This window comes from Columba livia, chromosome 2 (assembly GCF_036013475.1).
Source record: "Columba livia isolate bColLiv1 breed racing homer chromosome 2, bColLiv1.pat.W.v2, whole genome shotgun sequence".
Classification (NCBI taxonomy): Eukaryota; Metazoa; Chordata; class Aves; order Columbiformes; family Columbidae; genus Columba; species Columba livia.
In genome coordinates, this window is record NC_088603.1 from 121,597,872 (window position 1) to 121,621,218 (window position 23,347).

Consider the following 23,347-nt stretch of genomic DNA (forward strand, 5'->3'; position numbering starts at 1 on the left):
AAGAAATGTCTAGCTGATACTATACCAGTCCCTACTGTTTGCTCTGAGTTTAGGTTGAGAATATTTTTTTATTTTTGTTTTAAAGGAATCATAAAATCATGGCAAAGTACATAGGAATCCTTTTTTGGGGAGGGCAGGAGGAAGTATTTCATTGCTGCCAGCCAACCCAGATTAGTTTGTTCTCTGATGTAGAAATCTAGAGAAATCTGTTTACAATATGCTTCATTTATTCTTTAAACATGCCTCTGCTTATTTTATCTGCTTTTCTTTTCAGTTCTAAAGATTCTAGAAGACACGATGATTTTTTGTATAAAAACTGAGCTACACCTTTGTTAGTCATTATGTCCTCTGTATTCTTTTATTTTCTTTCTCCATTGTGGAAGAGAATATGCATACCTAATGTCAGGTTCATCAAGACCTGATCAAACTGCTAGCTCAGACTTCACAAAATAAATCTGAAAATAATAACGACATGATAGTAGGGCTCATCTGGCTTTAAGGAGTAATGTGGGAAATTTTATAGATTAATCTTTTTGGTGATATACATAATAGTTATATTTAGTATATCTTAAAGGTAATGCTTTAGAGAAATCTGAACAGTAAGAGTGCTTGCTGCAATGGATAAGGTAACAGAACAGGCTGAAAGAGGGTCTGATGCCTATTTCTTTCAAAAAGCTAAACTGTCCTCAGATTCTTTTAAATTCTTTATTTTGTAAGAATGTATGTTAAATTTTCTCTAAGAATAAAACTTATATAGAAAAATATGTGAACAATACAATTTATTTCTGTGAATACTTACTCCAGTGGAAATATAACTCATTTGCAAATTCACAAGGATTTTTTCTGTGTAATCCAGATTCTGTGTCAGTTTTTGAATGAGCCTGCTCAAGAGGATAAATCCTTTGTCTGAAACTCTAAAAGGCTTTTCTATATCCTGGCCTGTAGCACCCTAATCTTCTTCTTACAGAAAATATTTCAAGTAGCAACTGTTTGGGTATTCATCCTCTCACAGTATTGTTTACTTCAACTTGCTCTCAAATGGCTAATTCTCTGTTCTTAGTCTTTGCTCTTTTTTTTCTAAATGACTCTTGTGATCAATATGGTTTTCACAGGTAGCATGAATTTTTGTGTGTCATTGTACTTTTCAGTAACTATGGGAACAATACAACATTTTTATTGTTTGTTTTCAAACCCCCAAATTGGTCCCAAACTTTTGTCTTCAAACTGAGTTTTCAACCCAAACTTTCCAAGACAACTGCTTCTGTCTACAACACGATGAGTCACAAGAATAAAGAAAACAGACTTACTCATGGAGATTATGTTCTGCAGTTTGTTTCCCAAAAGAGTAGATGAATCCACTCATGAATAGTATTTTTCCAAACCTCTTTTCTTCAGACTCTGTTCAAAAAAGCCAACAAGCACACGTTAAACAATTTATATCCCCTGTTTCCATGCACACACTTATGTGAGCTTTCTCATTGATTATGAAGTAAGATGACTGCGCAAAGAAGATTAAAAACATGTATATACCAACAAAGTGAATACAGTATGAAGATTTACAGTAGGGAAAAAAGAAAAGATTCCATGAGGTCTAGTCATCATTCAAGTCTGTTGTATGTGGAAAATTTAACCTATTATAGAGATGGTTGGAGTGAAAAATCCTTATCCCAATAACATAGTGGTTGAAACCTTCCCAGATGCTATTCACTTCATTCCTATTTACATGCCTAATTCCCACTATATCAGCTGTGAATTTTAGTGAAAATGAAATTGCTCCAGATTTTCAGAATTATTAAACAACTATTGCTCATCAGTGTCAGTTGGATTAGGTTCTATATCAAAATAAGTTTCAACACAAGTAGTAAATGATACGATTTGGTTATTTCAGTCAATGAAAGTATTATAAATGAACACTTTATTGCTAGTGTGTGTATCTGATGTTTGCAAAATGAATTCCTATTAAATACAGCAGTATTTGTAAATTCATAATTCACAATATTCTCCGGATCAGGAAATAGCAGTTATAGCATGTAATGTTTAATTATGAACACAAAGACAATGGAAAGACATAAGATAAATTTTCTTCCACTGAGATACAAAACAATGGCCAGATACACAGGACTAAACTGATAAATATTCAAAGGTAGATACATATTAAGTTTAACTAAAATATCATCTAAATTATTTTCATATTGCAGGTGGATGTTTTCAAAATCAAAGCAGTATACCTTGGCAGGTTGAATCAAGTTCTTGTTGGATTTAAGAGTCCAAAAAAAGGTCAGCATTTTTTTTCCACTAATGTATGGGAATAACCATATAGATTATCAAATTTAGGAGACCCTAGAACTTCAGAAATTTCTTAAATTTAATATCAAAAATCACAAGTGTTTTTTTTTTTTTTCCTTAAGTATAATAACTCTCCATTTTCTGATGTTCATTATTTCTGTTGGACTATAAATGTCAAGTGTGCAGCTTGGTTTTACTAAAATGTGCAAAGGATTCCTAGGAGATGTTTTGAAAATATAAACTGGTAGAATTATATGTGAAACATTTATCTATAAGCGTGACTATGTATTTATGAGTAAGCAGAACAAAGCTTTCAGGAAGCAATATGGCATCACGCTTTTGCAATTTTTGACTTTTATTTTCTCTCAATTTTTGAATGATGGACATTTTCATTTTAAAAGATTTTTTTTTCAGGACTAAATGCTTCTAGATAAAGATAAGAACAGAAAATCAGTTCATCAGATTGAGAAGTGGAACATGGAAGAAAGGCTGTTCTAGTCTCATAGATTTTTTTCTTCTAAACCATGAGAAATATATTAGTTTTTAAGGGATTCTGCGCATGTGAGGTCAAGTGGCAGATAAAAAGACCACTTCTTCCTGCAACATTTTTTCTTTTCCTCCTTCTGATTCCACAGCAGCTGTTGGAATTAAAGAAAATTGCTTACTTCTTGAAAATAGCAACAGCAAGGAGCATAATGAATTTATCTTTTCTTCAATGCTTTGGCTACAATTTTGGCTTAGTGTTTTTTAGAGGCAACAGAACAGAGATTCTACAGATATCCTACTTCTGCAGTAATGTTGATAACAGAGACAAGATTGTTCAAGAGCTGAGTCTTTTGTTCTTTTGTCTTTATTAAAAAAAAAAATAAAAAAAAAAAAATCACAAACCTAAGACTATAAGATGACTCTGTAGGTTAAACTCAGAAAGGCTGATTTGCAGACTATTTACCATATATTTCCTAGATAGTAATATTTAAATAAATGATCAAACTTTCAGTGACTTCACCAATGCTTGGAGTATAATCAAGTATACAAAGACTCTGAAGTCTGATTGTTCAAATGCTTTGTTTCCAGAGAATCTACAAAATGGTCTCAATCAAGAAAAAATCTGCAGCTGAAGATTGTGCCTTATTAGATAGCATAGAACCTCACCAGAAAGAAAGCTCTGTGCTGAGTGGATTTTCTGGTGGATAACATGGTAGAAATCCTGATTCTTTTTCCTTTAGGACATGGATAATATCATTTCCTATTGGGGACTTGTGTCCAGAGATCTCATGCAGAAGCCTTTCTGTCCTTTGCAACACTAACAGATCATTAAATCAAATCTGCAACTATGTTTAATTTGACAAGATCTGTAGAAAGTTGAATGTTTTGAAGTGTAGGCGAACAGACATAAACACATATTTACACAGCCGATATATTTTCAGAAATCTTATTTCCTTGAGAAGTTCATTGAAAGAAAACATTGTGTGATTTTCTAAAGATAGAAACTTCTGACTGCATATGCAGAACATTTTGTTGCTTAGAAGGTATAAATTAATAGTATTCTGTTTATTTTCAACCAGATGACTGGTTCTTGGAAAAAGTTGTTATAAAAGAAGCCTTCTACCCTTTTTCTGCACATGTTTTTGTTCACAATGACTGGATCAATAAACACTCCAAGAAAGATTTTGTAGAAGTGGTAATCCCACTCAAAGGTAATACCAGGAGAAATGTCTTTCATTTATGTGAATCACTACTCTGGGGCAGAGCAGAACAGAGCCAGCATAAGGCTACTTCACAATACAGGCAGAACAGAGCATTTGTACCCTAATGGTGAGGGGCAGGGGCCCTGACCAAGGTGAATTATGCCTTCTGTAAACAAGGAGGAGAAAATTATGCTTGGGATGGAGAAGACATAAACAGCAACATTGAAAGAGTCTCCACTGGCAGCACTTATCCTGTCCTTGAAACAATACAGAGAAGATAGGCATGGTCCCTGCACAAGTGTGGCATGGAATCATGAAGCAACTGGTCTGGGTTTCTAACACTGCCACAGGGATAAAATGAGTAATGGGGGTTTTATGGCTTTGTTGATTGACTTGCCTGTGCTAGATCCAGCACTACCAGGCAATGTAATTTTCTATGTTTTGGCTTATGCTGCTTTATAACTTACCACAGGCTTTGAATAAATGTTTGTTTTCAATGCAGAAACACCAGTGACATCTCTTCCCCCAAAAAATGTTGATACTAAAAGCAGAGGACTTTGGCAAACATGGGTGCACTGTACACAAATACCAGAAGATGTTCCAGATATTCAAGTTGTTGTATTTGGACAAAAAGGGAAATCATCTTCACAGAAAGTTCAGAATCTGAATGATAATCCATTTTTGGTTGGTTTCTTTTTTATTTCACACAAGTCTCAGTGAGTAGTTTCAGTTGTAGTCAATGTATGTGAAGATGTATGGAATGATTTTTTTGTTTGTCAGAGTTAATGTTTATACCTCTATGTCTTAAATAAACATCACTTAGAGAACTTCTCACATGAGGGCTAATACATATAATTTATGAAAACTCTCTTGAGCAAATGCCAGCTTTAACGTACAAAGCCTCATTGACTTTGAAGTAAGGCTAACAAGCCTTACCAGTAAGGCAATAAATAATGAAACTATTCCATACTTCCTTTACATTCTACTTCTTAAACCTCAAATAATTTGTTTTCACTACTTGGAAGCTGTGTCTCTCTACTATGAGCTTGGGCTTGGGATGTCAATTCTGTAGTTTGCACATGAAGTTAATGGCGGCTTCTGGACAGGTGTGTGAACCTAGGTCACCCCTTTCAAAAGGTTTTTATTTATAACATGGAAATAGTCATTAATTATCTTTTGCAAAAAGGAAAAAAAAAAAAAGAGGCATCACTTAACTGCTGCAGGATGAAAAGCTACAAGCAGCACTGTAAATGACTTGTGGAAATCAGCCTTCCTTTCGTTTGAGCAGTAGAATAGCTGAGAACAGAACCAATATCCAGGGCTAAAAATCACCTTGAGTTCAAAACTTCAGTTCAGGTTTGAGAATAAACATGTGATGAAGAGGAGGTGAAAAGAACAGTAGTATGAATTCATCTTGGAAACACAGAATCAGTCACACAGTTCCTTGTTTTTCGCATGTTGGCCTAGGCTCTGCGACCAGTTCTCATCATTAAAAATAAACCTAAATAATGGTACAAATCTGAGTCCATATTAACTTTAAATCTTAATGGGACCTCCTCACCCTAAAATTAATGACTAGTGTTTTTTACCTATTTTATTCATCATTTTACTTGGTCTTAAAGTATGTCATCTGAATTGTTACTTAAAATGTATACTTATTTTTTTCTTCTTTATTTTTAACAGTTTACTCTTGGTGATATTGGAGATATAACAAAAATTTCCTTTGTCCTATCTGATTCGTGCTTGGCAAGAGGAATTAAACTTCACAAGGTATTCCAAATACCCTACACATAAACTTCTGACATTCTTCATAACACCAGTAAATATCTTTAGTTGAGAGATAGATTTGTTAGCTTTGCTTTGCACCACAGTAGCAAGGACACTTATCTTTCGGCTCAGTTACCTGGTGTCTACAGATGATTGCCAGCAGCGTCCAAATCTATGGGCAGATTTACCTTGTTTGTGCCTGCTGAAGTGTACATAGTGCATATACCTGTTCAATGATGTGCAAATCTGTTCAGCACGATCATGACATGGAAGGCAGTGTTTTCTGCTGATGTTAGAAAACTTTAATCCCTGCATGCAAATACCAATAATCTCCTGACACAGAGCAATCTACTTGTGGAAACCAATTAAACTGACACTTTAGTATTTATTCATTAAAACATAGTCATCGGTGGGCCTTAAACATCGGATTGTAGTTTAATATGTACTTAAGATCTCCCACAGAAAGGGATGAAGAAATGATCTAATGCTGTCAGTCTTATGATTCAACCAGATTTTAAACATATACTTTTCCTCAAGGTAAGTGGGAAGACAGAATAAAAAGGTGTTGTGCTTTATAATGCTTGGGCTTTGGGGAAATACTTAAACTTGAAGGTTAATGCAAAGAAAAATCATGTCAATGAGCTCTGCCTGCAGGCCAGGGCCCAAAAATCATTGTGGACATCACACTGAATTATTCTGAAGTTAGTAAAACAATGTTTTTCTGAAGTGGGCCACACAGTACTTTAACCCTACTATGGATTTAGAAGATCAAAAGGTGATTCCCTAAATGAATAAAAAGCCCAGAAACTGCTCTGATGGGAAATGTTAGCGACAGATGCATTCTAGGGTAAAATGTGAACGGGCTTATGTTCCTCAAAGGAACATTAAGTCTGAGTTTATGAGCTCCTCTGAGGATAGAGGAGGATTTTAAATTGTTCATGTTTTCTCCTCAAATATGTTCTTTGTCAGCTAATTTTTGTAGTCTCAGCTTAGGTTACAAGGGAAAGAATAGGTAAACGAAACAGATTTCTCATTTTAAATATGCATCTCTAGGCCATTGATAAAGCATTCAAAAATATCTTGACACTACCCTCACTATATCCATCGTGTGATTATGTAATATAAGATTTCAGCCTTCAGAACCGGTGGCTCAAAACATGGCAGGAAATTAATGTAATAGCTTGCTTTCTGATTTCGTTTAAAAGACAACCCTCTGCAAATGACTAAGTGATTTTTGTTTATACTTTTAAATACTTCAAAAGTTATTTAATAATGGGTTTATTAGTAGCTATAAAATTTACAACCTACAAGAAGTCAATAGTTGCTATAGACCTATGTAGTCTCTTCTACTTGTGTACTTACAATCCAAAACGTAAGCCACAATAACATAGACTGTTTGTGCCAGTAATATGCTTATAACATCTATTACTCATTTATTAATCTGTTTATAAGTTATTTAGACATGGAAGCGTAATTGAAAAGGTAACAAGTTGTTTTTTCTTTAATAGGACTCTTACAGTGCAGTAAAAACTTCAGACGCTGTATTGAAATAGAAAATACAGGAGGCAGTCAGTATGTGTAAGCTCACTATGAATCAGTGGTCAAAGCCAGGCCCAGTTGAAAATACCTTGTTTTCTCCTTAATTTAAAGAAGTAAATGCCAAAGTTTCAGAAATTTCACAAAAACACAGATTACAGATGAAACTGCAAAGCCTGAAAAAGAGATAAAATCCCTACATTACTTTTGCTCCTCCCTTTTTTTTTTTTTTGATTCAGGTGTTTACAGCAGCTTCAGAGTACCAGAGTTTTCTTCTTATTTTATAGTTTTCTACACAGTTTTGTAGAAAATGATACAACCTTAGCTAAAATTTATGTCTTTTCTGTAACTTTTGAAAATTTATGCACTGTAGTATGAGTAGCTTTTTCTTGTTTAAAAATAGCTTCTGGTCCTTTCCAAAATGAAGTACAAAATTGTTTTTACTTTTGTATAGAATATAGAAACATTATATGATTTGGAGATTAAGTTCACACTTAGATGTAATCTTCAAACTAACAAGAATTTGTCAGGTACATTTTATATTAAGGCCAAAGTCTGTATAAATTTACACATCTCATTTTTTTGAGTCCAGTTTCTGCAGGCTCTCTGCCTGCATATGCAGGTAACACTTAGTCCAATTATATTAATAATATGGATAGGCCTTTGTGATACTTATTGATATTTAGTTAGGGATGTTTATATTGTTAGGAGTTAGGGAGGATATTTTTGCACGAGAAGAAGACATTTAGTGAGAGAAAATAAAGTTTTGCAAGCCCCCCAAATGGGTAAACAACTGGCTGCAGTTTTATTGGAATTTAATACTATCTGTGAGAAAAACACTGTTTATTCAAGTAATTAGCAGTTTAGTTCTGGAAATGGCCATGGGAAATTGTTTGTGTTCATTTGGAAGTTTTTTGCTTGATCTTGTGAAGCACTGGGCATATAACATAAGCAGGAATGAAAATTGTTCAGTAATTACATTTCTAGGAACTCAAGGGCAAGATAGTCTGACAAAATTTTTAAGAGTGGAACTGCCAAGTTCCTAATAATTTAAATTCAATAATTCAGTTCTATAGTTTCTTATGCATTTAAAAGCTTGCACTTGAAGTCTATGTAAGGAAATATTTGCTCAGGATTTCCGAACAGTGATATATGTATTCTATATAGCGATCCACAAACTTTCATTGCTGCTACTGGTATCAGTATTGCTAGTAAGTCACCACAGTAATTTTGGGAATACCTGCCTAAGAATTTCAGTTGTTTAATGTCTTCATGAAAATAAGTTTATTGTTTAATTTTGTTTTGTTTTTCATGTCTTGGATATTCTATTTCTATTCCAAAAGATTCTAAAGGCTGAAGACACCATGTCTGCAGACTTGTAGTCATTAGCTATGTATTGTGTTCAATCCTGCATATAATATCTAGCAGAAAAGTTTCTGCATATCCTTGATGGTTTGTCATTCTGTATTTTATAAACTGATCTTGGATAAAGTTCATGATCTGAGTTGCCCTCCTGTTAATCTGATCTTCATATTGACCATATCAGTAGCTAGAATAGGTGGGCTCCGAAGCCTGTGCTTCCTCAGTTGGTTTGGAGGTTGTAAATTCACAAATTTGGAACCTAATTTGTCAGTCTCCACTGGGTACATAAAGCCAGGTGGAATGAACTCACACCTTCAATTGGAATTGGTTTTTCAAATAAGTTTTTTCCACAGGGACCACTGAAGGCCATTGGACATCTAATCTCTGCCAGCTTTGAAAATCCTACCCGAGACATAGCAAGTCACATGTAAACAAATAACAAGCAACGAAAAAAATGTTTGCAAAATAGGCGTATGCTGTTAAGATTGATGTAACTGCATTTTTGACATTCTGAAATTACAAGTATATACAGGTCAATTTAATCTTTACCCTTCATTAGTTCCCTACAAATACGTCCTACGCCTGTGTCAACATGCAATGGAGAATACACCTATAAATATCAGGCTGCAGAATCAGTGGCTGATAGCAACTACTGTAGCTCTTGTTATGCAGAATCAGGTATCTTTTATAAAGTGTGTGCAAGTATTAACAAAAGGAAGAAACAACAGTTTCTCTTGAGATGGAAATGAGAAATGAAATAATTCAGATAAATAAATTTCTTCTTCTGATTCTGCCTACAGCTTCGGCTAAAAGACCTGGACACCAAACAAGAGTTGGGCTTTCACACTGAAGCCCAATATCTGTTTGGAGAAGATGGATCTGAGACTGTGACAGAGCTAGCAGCAGTCAGGCCAGACAAGCCACCTCTCAGGGGTATGCTGCTGAACTAAAAAATAAACACATGAGCAAATGCACACACACAAAATTGTGAACTGCTTAATGGGATGACCACAATGGGCAAGATTGCAAAGCACTTTATGTATACTAAAAAAACACTCAAAGTTATTTTTAAAGATCCAGTTAATATACCTGTGTAAACTGTGGAGTTTTTAATAGGGTGTATTGTTCAATAATATTTTATTGTTTTATAACAACTGATGTTACCAAGTACCGATTTGGAAGTCTGAAAAATGTGCAAAGTCCAATTAGTATATTTCTGTTGAAATTTTCAAAAAATTACTGATTTACACTAGGTGAGGAACTAAACCACAGATTCTAAAAAGGCATGTTCAAAGTCACAATGGCATGAATCACAGAAAGAAAATACAATCTCTTTTAGATGTTCTTCAAGCCTCATTTCTGTCCCAGTAGCTCTGTTTCATTTCATCATTGTATTTAAAATATGATAACATCTTCCTTTGTTCTGATCCCATTTTATAAAATATTTAGGAAAGAATTCTCATTTCTTATACTCTCTGAACAAAAGTCTTAGTTAAAATATTTAAAACTTTTTGCATTTAATATCTAACTGAAGGATAGACTGCAAATGGAAGTATATCTTGACAATCTGTTATAACATTTAGTTCTTCACAGAGCTTACAGAACTCATAAAACAATCCTCTGCCATGCTGCCTCAAGGAAGATGTACTATATAACTCATCAGCCAAAAGTCATGGCAAGCCATCCTTTGTGGTAAAGAATAATCATAACAATGCATATCTAGATAAATATCTGAGTCATTTCTCTTGAACACATTAGTTGATATTGCCCATAATTATCAAGCTGCCAGACTAAACCAGAATTCAGCTGATCCAGAACAAAACGTGGATTTCATCTGTTATATCTTTGTTTTTTCTTTGGTAAAATGTTGCTAGAGTTAATAAACCCCAAGTCTATTTAAGATCTTTAATTTCTACAAGAATTCAAAGTTTTTTACAAAGCCTTGGATCAGTGTGACTCTTTCAGTTTATTTTAGCAGCCACTGGATAACACTCCAGAACTATGACAGCAATTACTTTTTCTGTAATGTAAACAAGGGTTGTTGCATTGATTCATAAATGACATTTCATCTCTAATGCTGTACTGTGTTGTACTGTGATGTGAACATTAATGTCAATTGTTATAACTTCATTTCTTGGTCTTGAAATTAATCTTTTGCCTAAAATAAATTGGTTTATAATGTTTGGTAATTTCATTGTTGAATAGGCTGATTTGATAATGTCTTGTGTCACTTATTTTTCTTGACAGAAGTTCTTTACTCAATCAGTGTTCATACGGGAACATTGCCTGCATCAGGGACTGATGCAGATGTATTTATCACAGTATTTGGAGAGCAAGGAGATTCCTGCAAAAGGAGACTAAGACACTCAAATTTTGAAAGAGGACAGGTTAGTACTGAGTTATTTTCCTTGCCTATTTGCTTTATGTGTTTTATTTTACTACTTTCTTCCAATACCATACTTTTTCAATTATTAAATGCAAGCATTTATGTTGTGCCATAGTAACCTGTGGACAAGATGTGTTGCTTACTGAATATGGATGTTTTGCCTGAATTTGAATTACTGTGTAAGAATAGTTCAAGTATCAATAAATGGAAAACCCACAAACCATCAAGAACTGTTCTTAGAAACTGGAATTGAACACAACAATATATAAAATTCCATGGTATAGTTCTTAGAATCATAAAATTGTCTGATTTGGAAGGGCCCTTTAAAAGGCATCTAGTCTGACAACTCCTGTGGTAAGCAGGGACATCAACTAGATCAGGTTTCTAATCAGCCCCATCCAGCCTGATTTAGTTTTTAGTTACTTGTGAAGCTAATACAGAAATATCAGAACTATTTCCTGTGGCTGCTGCATTAAAATGTTGTTGTAGATAGGATTTAAAGAGACCTTTCAATTGATCAGTTCATCCTGTACAATAAAGCAGGAGCCTCCATACTTATTTCATACAATTTCTTAAGATCTCTCATGGCTATCATAACTTTCCTAGGCAATCTGTTCTACTGTTTTGCTAGCCTTGCCTTTAGATGATTCTTCTTCTTTTATAATGTCAAAATATTTTCTTGAGCACAGAAACACAGAAACCACCCATGTCATCCTCATGTTCCATAGTCATTGATCATTTTTCTTCCATGGATTTGTGTAATCTCTTTTTTAAACACATGATGAGCAACCACAGTGTCCTGTGGTAGTATGGACTGTACTTGACCTGCAAGCTGTGTAAAATTTCACATACTAGTTTCCTCTGATTTCCCCTCTTTTGCTAGAAGACACAGTGAATGTTTTTTTCCTTGTCACCTTCTCTTTGCTATTCTTACTTTTATAGACATCTATCCTTTGCACATGTTTTGTCGATGGATTGTTCACTGTTCCTTGTGTAGAAGAATGTGTTTTTAATTATTGTACTTACACTTTCCTATATCATTTTCTGACTCTGGTAATACATTTGCAACCTTTTAAAAAATTTGTCATCACCTCCTCTGCTTCTCTTTTTCCTTCTTTGTCAGAGTTCTGTCAGCTTAGCTCTAGGTACCATCTTCAGGCAACTGTTCCTCTAAATGGATGGTGTGATATAGTGTACAGAGCATCCACAGACAGGATGCCTACATTCATTTCTAAGCTCAGTCACTGATTTTCCTGATGATCTGCAGGTCTCATTTTACCTTCCTTGTGTCCCTCATTTCCTACTGTAAAATGAAGATAACTATTTAGGCAAGAATGAAAAGAAGTAAGCTTATACATATCAATGAAGTTTACCTCTGTTTCTACTAACTACTGAGGAAAATTAAATATTTCTTTTAAAAATATTCTTAATCTCTCACTTTCAGAGCAATAATCTAGTGTTAGATTCATAAAAGTATTTAGTGTCCTGGTACCTAGTGAAATTACTATACATTGACAGATACTTAATAATTGGACCACAGTCTTTCTATTCAAAGTATTTAGGCATATTTTTCTTTCCTTTTCTTGTAGATTCTTGTAACCCCTTTTTATTCTGTTTTAAGATGTCCTTGTTTGCAGAATCCTGCTGCCTTAGTCCAAACTGAACTAATAAAGTATAGGTAGAGGTTTGTGTTGTTGATTATCTGGATGATATTATCAAAAATACATGTTAATTTTTGGCACTTTTGAGGGAAAATGTTTATAGGCCATTAGAAGGATTAATAAAAGACATAAAGGTACATAGTCTGTGACATTACCTGGAGGTCTGAAAAGAAATACTTGGCACTTTAAAGCTGGACATTAGTACAGAGTCAGTGACACAGCTGTTGGTGTTAAAGAAATCAAAGCCACTATATTGAGCAACAGAGTGCTAAGTGTCTTCCCAAGTAGACCCCTTGTTTCAGTTGATCTGTATTTGTACTGTGGACAATGAAAGTTTTCTTCAGCTTAGTTATTTTAGGTGTTCGTGTTTCATCATTGTGCAATAGGTTCTTCTAAAAGGACTGAGCAATGAAACAGCAAAGTTTTCTGGTGATACTAAGTTAAGGAAATAATTATTGCAGAAGGACCTCACTGTATCAAGAGACTAGGTAATAAAATGACAGATGAAAATAATTGTACTTAAATGTGAAGCAATGTCTGTGAGGGGGAGACTCCCTTAAATTTGCATGCAAAATGATAGGCTCTGAAATAACTTTTCCCATAGGAAAGTGATGTTGATGTTAGGATAGCTCTGTAATCACGTCAGCCCAGTAGAGGCAAAACCAAACCAAAACAGAACAGATCAAATGTTTAGAAATTATTAGAAAAAGGGAAAAAACAGCCATGTCAAAACAGAAAATTCAGTTGTGCCACCAAGTAAGTTCTCTGGTGTGGGTACATAATAGATGCTGTGTTTTGTTCTGATTCACTTGTCTGAAGAAGTGCAAGAAGAATGTCAAGTGATATGAAATATCTTCCATACAAGAAACAACTAAGGAAACAAGTACTGTTTGGCCTGGAAAAGGGATAATGAGAGGAAGGTAGAGGGAGATAAGAAAAATTAAATGGCATAGAGAAAGTGAGTAATTCTACTTTCTCATGAAATGCAACGATTCAAGAGCATTAAATGAAACCTGCAGTGGCAGATTCAAAACAAAAGGAGATGGCTTTTCACACAGTGCATAATTAATCTCTTTTACTTTCTGGCACAAGATGTTGCAGATGGTAAAATGCATGTTGGTGCAAAAAGCCATTGTGAATTTTCATGGAAAACAACTTTCCACTGGGGACTATTAAGTGCAAAGACATGATCTCTGGCTTAGGAAATCTCTGAACCACAAACTACCTGAGAGACTTTATATTCAAGAAGCAACTCTATATATTTGTCCTGTTTTTCAATTCTTTCCTAGAAATCTGTTTTTGGTAGCTGTTGGCAACAGGGTGCTGGACCAGACGGATCTGCGATCTGACATGCTACTACCAGTCTTATGTTGTTTATACATAGAAGTAGATTAATGTAAAAGTCAGAATGAGGTTTTAGTGAGAGTATATAATACTAGAAGATGAAAGGAAGGGATGTAAAAGAGCAAGATGTCTTGAGGGACAAGATTGTGTAAGCAATATCCCTGGAAAATATGGAATAGATGGGCAAAAAAACAAAGTTAAAGAAACTTGAGATATGAAAAAAAGGATCTCTCTTGATAGATAAAGGACCGGAATTTAAGCAAAAGCTATGAATACAGAAAATTACAACAAAGTGTAAGAAAATAGTTATTTAATTACTGTAGAAAGTAAGGCTGGTTTATATTACTTTAATTACTTGTATGTATAACCTTTTCACCAGTTTAATGGGTTAAATAAATGGGGATTGTAATTTTTTCCAGTTAACAGTTTGTCTAAAGCAAGACAATTTAAATAAAATACGTTTGGCTTTCATTAATTACACTTCCAGTAGTGTGTTTAATGCAGTTCCAAATGTCTTCATACTGAGGGGGAAAAAAAGCAAATGTAATGACATCAACCAAAAGTACATTCTTGCTAATGCTGAGGAAGTAGGCAATTTAATGTATTATTATGAGAACTGATTGACAACAATGGGTGATTATGACCACTGTTGTCTAATGACTGTTAATTATTATCACAAAGAATGAGATTAATGATAGGTCCTTTTTTCAGAAAGAGTTAGCTGTGAAGGAACATGAATATTAGCAATACAAGCTATTTCCTCTAAGTCAAGGGTCACGTAGACTGACAAGAAAATTATATTTGGCTCAGAACTAAAAGAAATAAAATTAAAAAGCAATGAATGATCCCAAAAAGTTATTTACAAGATGTTCCTCACAGTTAGATCTTATTTTAGGCTACATATACATTACATGAAGGGGCATAACTTGCCATGGTAACTGGGGAGTTTGTGGATATAACAAGGTACGAATTCTTGAAGTCCTAAGACTGTGAAAGGAATAATAACTGATTTTTTTTTTTTTTTTCTGAGCACATTGTAGAGAGTAGTCTGACACAGACAGGAGAATGGACCAGATGACATTCTTCCTAAAAATCATCCCTTTGTTGCTTTCTAGTCCTCATGCTTTTTTTCTGCCTTGTGGCAAATGGGTTGGCAAAAAATAAAAATTATAGCATCTGTTTCTACTATCCATCTGGGGTTTTTTTATGTCACCCACACACATGCCCATGTATCTACCCACCCACTCGTATTATCTCTCGCACAGAACACATTCATTCTCTCATATAATTTATTCATCCCAACATGCACTAGTGCAGTTGCCATTTAGCTTTTGTTTACTGGTAGCTGTAGCAATATTTAAACAGATGTCTATTTACATCCAAAGAGCACATCAATTCTTGCCTGTATGCATGCACAGCCTTAGTTATAGTTTCTAACGTCAGTATCTTCCTTTGTTTTCATAGTCATCAACAGTGTCAGTATTTCTGTTCAGGGTTGAATAATACGAAACTTCCCATTTGAAACATAGGATGTCTTAGAATATAAAAGACCTCAAAATGTTTTAAAATAAAATGCCTTATTGAAACCAGAGTTCAGTTTACTAGGCCTATCCTGATATTTAAAGCACACCCTTTGTTTCAGTTGTGAGGGACTGGTTGAACTTCAGTTTTCATGGGACTTCTGTAAGTAAATTAAAGATCTGAGGTTTCTTTCTGCCCCAAATAGTGGGATGTTTTTCATAATAAAGCCTAGGATACATTGAACAAGGAAAAATGTACATATTCAAGGATTCACATATTTTCTGAGTAGGGTCTCCAAGTATGAATGTCAGCCAATAATATCTTTCTTTAGTATCAGAAAGGAAAAGGTGCTTCAGTACTGAAAGGAATCTGCCTTTCCAAACATAATAATCCTAAAGATGGGTGACAAAAAGCATGGTTTAATCAGTTTGCTATTCATTTTGCCTTTACCTTCTCAGGTTTGTGTCTCTGAAATGAGAGCAGTAGACCTTGGACAGTTAAGCAAAGTGCTTGTTGAGCACCATAGTGTGGGTTATGGAGCTGGATGGTACCTGGAGCAAATTATCATCCATGAATCAGGCAAGACTGATGGCCAACACGCATTTCCTTGCCAGCAATGGTTAGACAGTGGAGTTGGTGATGCACAGACAGAACGAATGTTGAAACTTCTTGGAAAAATCAGGAATGGAATGTTGACAGGAAAGATTTACGGTAAGGTCCAAAATCCTCAAAGCTCCTTCCGGCTTTTTTTTAGTTGTAATTCTTCTTATTATTTTTTCTAGCTATTTTTAAAACAAAAATCAAACTACAGAAATAATATAACTTAAATGTAAGTTGGATCTCTCACACAACTTGTCTCTCCAAACACTTTCCAGAGCTGGTAAATACAGTTATAATGTTCAGGGAAGAAAGGCTAGAGCAGAAGGGAGATATCAACTGATAGAGGCAATGAAGGAACTGTGTTTTCAGTTGAGGCTAGAAAAAAAGCTGAAGCAGAAAGAGGTAGGTTGTTCCATATGGCAGTCAATGCAGAGCAGAAGGCTCCTGCAACAGTGATGAAATCACAAGAGCTACAAAAACTCTTCTAGCAGAATGAGATTTTCCCGTATGTTCATATATTTGCAAAAAAATCCATTTGCTTTTATTTGCAGTTTTCTTTTTTACTTACATCAGTGGCACAAGTTCTTGCAGTTGGTTGACCTGAATCCAATATCTTATTAAAACTGTTTAATGGAAAAAAGACCAAAATTCAGAAACAACTTAGACACTGAAAACATGATAACTCTTCTATGCGTTGCCAGGGTACTGGATTTCTTAGCTCTCTCACATCTTCTTGAAGAGGTGTAAAATGTTGGTTTAGGTCCATTTATGAAATCTGAGTCAGAACTGGTAGACTAAACTATGTAAATTTTAACTAATCTGAAGGTGTGAATTTACATTTTGTAAACTGATCTGTATTAATTTCTATGGATATTTCATTTTATGCTCAGAGAGTTTTATATTAGACATATTTGCACATACATTTAGTAGTGTATATCCTTGCACTTAGCTGCCCATACTTGGTCCACTAACAAATATATCACCTAAGGAAAGAGAAAAATAGTGTTGCTTAGATAACAGGACAGAATACCATGGAAATATTATCTAAGCATAGGATAAGCAGCTAGACTACTGACAACTTCAGAATAAGAATTAGCTGTATTGCACCTCTTCAAGTATTCCAGGTCTCTGAAAAAGTATATTATATAGGTGCCCTACATAATTCACAGAGAGAAGCAGGCTTCTCCTGAGGGTAATCCAGTTCAGAAGCCCAGGGTTGGTCAGAGTCTGTCACATCTTTCTTCACTGATAATATGAAAAGTGAGAGAAATCTTGCATCCTTATTTATGCACCTTAATTCAAGTTGGAACATAGCTATGTAAAAACATTTTCTTTCCTCTGTTTCCCCACACAGATAATCCTCAAAAATTGGTGCAGACTCACTAATATTTTCCAGTCTATAGTTATTAATACTTAGCTCTGAATCTATTGAAAAGTCAATTATGGTCTGGGTGTTTAATCACTTTAGAAGAGATCAGGTCAGAAAGTATATGGATACAACGGGCCTTACTAAATGTCAAGCTGAACCAAACTTCATAAAGAATTTTAATAAATAGTAAAGGTTCTTCAACCATTTACTTATAAAAAAGAACCTAGAAAGATGTGTGACTATTGAGGAACAGTAGAGTGCAGACTGAAGGTAATGTAAGTAATATCCCTAAACAAATTGAATACTTCATCTCTGTTTTCATTAAGGATCCTTAATGTTGGCAAGAGAAGCAAAACTAAAATTACTAACAGGAATGAAATTATTGGAAATCATCAAATCTGGAATGCAAATAGAACTTTGAGTTTCATCTAGTCAAACAGTGCCAACCAAAGGAGTCATTAGCTTAGAATATTGAAGGAATAAGGAAATGAAGTGTCAGATCTTGTAGCAAGGATTTAAAATAATTTTATAAAGAGAATAGGTACAACTTGAAAACGGCAAAGGTAATAACCCCATCTAAAAACCAGAAAGCATAATTTAGGTGAATATAGACCTAATCATGAATCACAAGCAACCCCTTATAACATGCTTTGAAGAATATTTAAGATAATAGAGGCAAATAGGAAATGAGATCAAATACGTTATGACTTCGTTAGACTCTAAAAGAAATTTTATAGTCTTTAGAAATATTTTCCAGTAAGAGAAACATAATGATATCTAATTTGTCTAAATTTCAGTGCTGATTTTATTTGCTTTATAGGAAAATTATTAGGTAATAATAAGAAACTGAAAAATAGCATAAAATGAAGACTTGTAAACAGCTGGAGATTGGACAATGAACATGCTGATGAAATCTGTTGGTGCTACAAAGCTGGGATACTGTCAGGAGGATGAAGAGGTTGTCTGATAAACTTTGGGAGCTGGAGCAAAACAACTGAACTGAGTTCTGAGGCTCAAAGCTTGAATACAATTAGGTGTAAACAAACTAAATATTTGAACTCTTAATTCTGCTACAGGTTCCTAATTTCCATTTATTTTATTAAGAAATTACTAACTAAGAGTCTAAAACTATTACTAGGTCTGTATTCCCATGATTTGTCATGATTTCTGCTACAAGATTTCATCAACAGGATATGGCTAGAAGAGATACCTGAGTTTTGATGATCACAGGATAATTTCTGAGACAGTAATGTGATGTAGCCATGGGTAAAGTAACTGTGACTTCACAGCGTATGTAGGCATTATCAGTGAAGACAGAAAGGAATTAATACCACTACAGAGAAACACTGATATTTCACTGGGAATGCTGTGTGCAATTGTGGTTACCTCTGTCCAGAAGGCCAGGTTCAAGCTGGAATAGTAGTAAAAAAGATGATGACTGGGAATATGGCAAGTCTTTGTTGTGAAAAGATATGGAATAAAAAAATTGATATATTCAGACTAACAAATTAAACACTCAAAAGAGACACAGTTGTGATCTATCAAATTAAAAGTAGCTTACACATCAAGGAGTAAAAGAGTTTTCTAAGCTAACAAGTAAAGTTGTAAAAACAAATGGGTTTCAAGAGTCCATTAATGCCGCTCTGTGAGAATGAGAAGATTTCTAAGAAAGAAAGATTTTTTAGTATAGCTCTCTTCTAGACTCTACCTAAAGAGAAGTAAAGAAGCTTAATGTAGCTGCTTTTAAACTGGATCTTGGCAAATATATCAGAGATTATAAAATATACTTAACGTGTAATAGCAGCTTATTGTGCTGTATGATCTAACAGAGATAGTTCTTCCATTCAGTGTTCCTAGGCAGATATACATTGATAGTTTAAAGGGTTAGTATAATGTTTCAGTACTTAAAGGTTAAAAAAATCTTGGATTATGTCACATGGAAAGTGATGAATTTTCATTTTATTTCAATTTTTTCATGGATATCATTGGTTTCATTTCTACTAAATATTCATAGATGTGAAAATAGTAGCTATTTAAGATTATCCATAAAGCCATAATATCTGAAGTTATTTTATATTATTTTAAAGATAGTGAGTGCTAACTTTTTACCTTCCCCAAGTCCTGAATTTATAGCACAGAGTTTCACTTGTTCTAAAGTAATAAAACTGTATTTGCATTAGTTTGTAGTAGGAGATAAAGATTTTCCTGTTGTGGTTAGAAAGATAGACCTTACAAGACTAGGGACATAAACTCAGAAAATCACGGTTTCTGTTACTCCAAGTAAAATACCTTGGTTTACAAAGTAGCTACTCGAAATTATTAAATCCATACTCTGCCTCACTTTGCATAAGCAGATCTAAGTTATCTTAATTAAAAAATGGTGATGTCCAATTTTGCACCAATCCATATGACCAAAGACTCTCTGTAGGACTAATGACTTCTTTAAAATCAAAAACATGGGTTTGATCACCCTGAATTTTCCATATATTTTATTAACACGAATGAATGTGTTAAGGCTAGCTAAACAGTGGGATTTTTTCTATGGGCACAATTTTCTCATCCTGAAAATTGTCTTGTTGATTGGGATTTTTACTAGATATCTGTTCAGTGTAGCATTACAGAAGTTACTCAAGACGCCACCTGATATCAATCTGCAGTCCTTATGAGCTTTCACATGACTGTCAATTCTTTTAGAAAATACTAAGTGCTCAAACTAGATCTTTTCTTTGAACATGAGCTACTATTCCTTTTCAATATATCTCTCTTTTTTTATATGTTTTATTTTTTGAAAAGTAGAACTTCTGTGTTTGAGCATTTTCTGTGTCCCTAAAATAGGCAAATCTATGTGCTATTGTATAGGACTATTTTAAATCTCTTACCAAACATCACTTCTTTACAGATGAAACTGACAAAGTTTTGTACTTTGCTGGCATAATATTTTTGGTGAATTGCGATAAAAACATCACATATCAAGCTCTGAACCAGTTTATCCCATCAGCATCTTGTTATAGAATATATGAAGCAAATTTTGACATTCTAGTTTAAGTAGCTTCTCAAAAAGTTAAAATGAAAAAAATACCCTCTCTAGACCACAGACAAATATGATAACTAGGATTATCTAGTAGAAAATACTGCTTTTGAGTGGTGATTAGTGAGAAAAAAAATAAAATCATCAGAGGAGACATCTATGAGGGGAAATAATCAACAGATTGGCATGGCTCATCATAAGTGTCTAATATAGAACTGGCAGTCTTATCTGCACAGTGCTACTGGGCTGGCCCATCTCTCAAGGGCCAGCTGTCACTGTGGAAGGGCTGGTGTCCAAATCCGCTTCATCACTAAATCAGTGACATTGAATGAACCTATTAAGTGTCAATATTTTAGCTAGTGCAAAGGTAGGAATGGGTTGCTAGCCACTCGCTAACTCAGCCTGTTACAAACTGCTGTCTTATTTTGGATATTCAACAAACCCACTATGTTTCTTCTACTGCTTTGTTTCAACAGGGACTTGGAATGTCTTTGTCACAACTAGTGATGTCTCTTCTAGTTCTGTGAATCCTAAAATGTCTTTAACTGTATGTGGTGAAAAAGGTACCAGTGCCTCAGTCATATTCCCCAAAGGATCTCTTAAGAAAAAGGAGATTTATGAGACTTCAGTTGAACTAAATAAGAAATTCAACATTATATTCAAAGTTCGCCTAGAAATTGAAGAAGCTGGAGAAGGAGAGACTTGGCATTGCCGTGAGGTAAAAAATAAAACTAAGGCAATTATAGATTAAGTATTTATTGTAAAATTCTCCTTTCTGCACTTCTCCCCATATTCTATGGCTATTGTTTGCAGTTTCCAGTTCTATCTGAAATAACATAATTTTTGATTTACAAAAGCAAGCTCATCTGGTAACAGCACTTGTAGAGTGATGACATCGGAGACTGCTCAAAATGTTTATTACGATAGCTATGGACAACAAAGATCTTGTGAACTTACATGGATATCTGGAGGGCATTTATACAGATGTGCCATCATCTATAGCTCTTTTCAGAACTGTAGCCACTGGCACACATCACAGTATTTACATAACTCCAAACTGGCTGTTACATGTTATAGATCCAGTGATCCAAAGCAAATAATTAAGCCAGACACTAGGAATGTCCTTTGATGAAAATATCTGCCTTTAAAGTTGGCATATGAAAAAAAGAAGTGAATAGTAAAAGTGACAATCTTTCTTCTGATGTCCAAGATGCTGAAGCTAAAATCTGACATCACACTGAAATTGCTGTGACACTTCACTATACAAAAAATGTCTTTATCTTCTTATGTTGCCAAAATAAAAAGAAGTCTAAGGGAAAGAATCATCTTTCAAATTGCAGACACACTTTTGCCCATTAATATTTGTATTTTTTTCTCATTAAAAACTGGTGAAAAAAAAATTCCTGTCCAATACATGCTATTTGTGACATGAGCTCCCTGACATTTAACCGGTAGGCAGGCTGTTAATTTCATCTTGGTAGCCAGATAAAGCAGTCATCTAACAAACCTATTGATAAAATTTAGGCTGCTTCTTGGATATTGTAGGAGACAGTGGATCACAGTAAAAATTTCAGAATGGAAACTCAGCAGCTGAAAACAGTGATATTTGTTAGCCTGCTTTACTTAATTAGCTCAGAACAATGACTCAAAGTTGACTTCTAAAAAAACTCATTATCATTTATAAAGGTAAAGAAAGGATGCACATTTATGTTAGGTAGGATTAGAAAAAGAAAAAAAATATAATTTTCCCTGCTTTGGGGTACATGCAAATTATTGGGGGTTTAGGAAAACATTTCCTTTTTTATTCCATGGATTTTGTAGCAGGAGTGATTGAATCCTCATGTTGTGGTTGAACCTGGCAGACAGTCAAACACTGCACAGCTGCTTGCTTACTCCACCCCAGTGGGATGGGGGAGAGAATTAAAAAAAAAAGAGAGAGTCCTGGGTTAAGATAAAGACAGTTTAATAGGACAGAAAGGGGGGAATAATACTAATTGACAACAATAATGACAACAACAATAATAGTAGAATACACAGAACAAGTGATGCACAATGCAGTTGCTCACCACACACTAACTGATGCCCATCCCATCCCTGAGCAGCTGTTGCCTCCTCCCAGCCAACTATCCACAGTTTATATAATGAACGTAATGTTATATGGTATGGAATATCCCTTTGGCCGGTTTGGGCCAGCTGTCCTGGATGTGTCTCCTTCCAGCTCCTTGTGCACCACAAGCTGGCAGAGCACAGGAAGCTGAAAAGTCTTTGACTTAGTGTAAGCACTACCTAGCAGCAACCAACACATCATCAACATTATTCTCATACTGAATCCAAAACACAGCACTACACCAGCTACTAGGAAGAAAATTAACTCTATCCCAGCCTAAAGAAGGACACCTTGTATGAAATAACTAGGTTGATATAAGAGGTTGTGGATAATATCTGTTATTAAAGACAGGTTAGCAGTCTATTTACGCTGCTGGTTAGAACCAGAATGGTAATTTTTATGCTATTTTATTTTGATTTTAAAAGATTGGACTTCACAGAGAGTCTGAGATTTCCCTCTTCTGTCACAAGTAAATGCAGGTGCAGTTCGTTCAATCCCATATTTAGATTCAGAATTCACTTTTAAAATCATAACTGCAAAATAATTATCTTGATGTTTTTAAGGAAATTGAAATAATTATACAATAATGTCCAGAACAAAATTAAGATATGCTTGATTTCTGAAGCATATAACAGTTAACACCTTTATTTTTGCTTTTTTCACTTTTTGAAGAAATAAAGCATAGTAAATGA

The 23,347-nt window shown here is 34.5% G+C and overlaps 1 protein-coding gene and 1 non-coding gene across 3 annotated transcripts in view; both read left to right on the forward strand.

Moving 5' to 3' along the window:
* The window catches only part of RP1 (RP1 axonemal microtubule associated), a 202,946-nt gene that overhangs the window by 145,191 nt on the left and 34,408 nt on the right, over positions 1-23,347 (forward strand). For both annotated transcript variants that reach the window (XM_021292984.2, XM_065053558.1), the window contains exons 38-45: positions 2,199-2,277; positions 3,852-3,983; positions 4,477-4,658; positions 5,658-5,744; positions 9,440-9,572; positions 10,887-11,026; positions 16,010-16,262; positions 21,025-21,266. In XM_021292984.2, the coding sequence (XP_021148659.2) occupies positions 2,199-2,277; positions 3,852-3,983; positions 4,477-4,658; positions 5,658-5,744; positions 9,440-9,572; positions 10,887-11,026; positions 16,010-16,262; positions 21,025-21,266 (1,248 nt within the window). The remainder of the gene's footprint in view (positions 1-2,198; positions 2,278-3,851; positions 3,984-4,476; positions 4,659-5,657; positions 5,745-9,439; positions 9,573-10,886; positions 11,027-16,009; positions 16,263-21,024; positions 21,267-23,347) is intronic.
* On the forward strand, positions 4,205-4,310 carry LOC135578905 (U6 spliceosomal RNA). Its single transcript, XR_010471013.1, has one exon. It is a non-coding gene; the product is annotated as a U6 spliceosomal RNA (small nuclear RNA).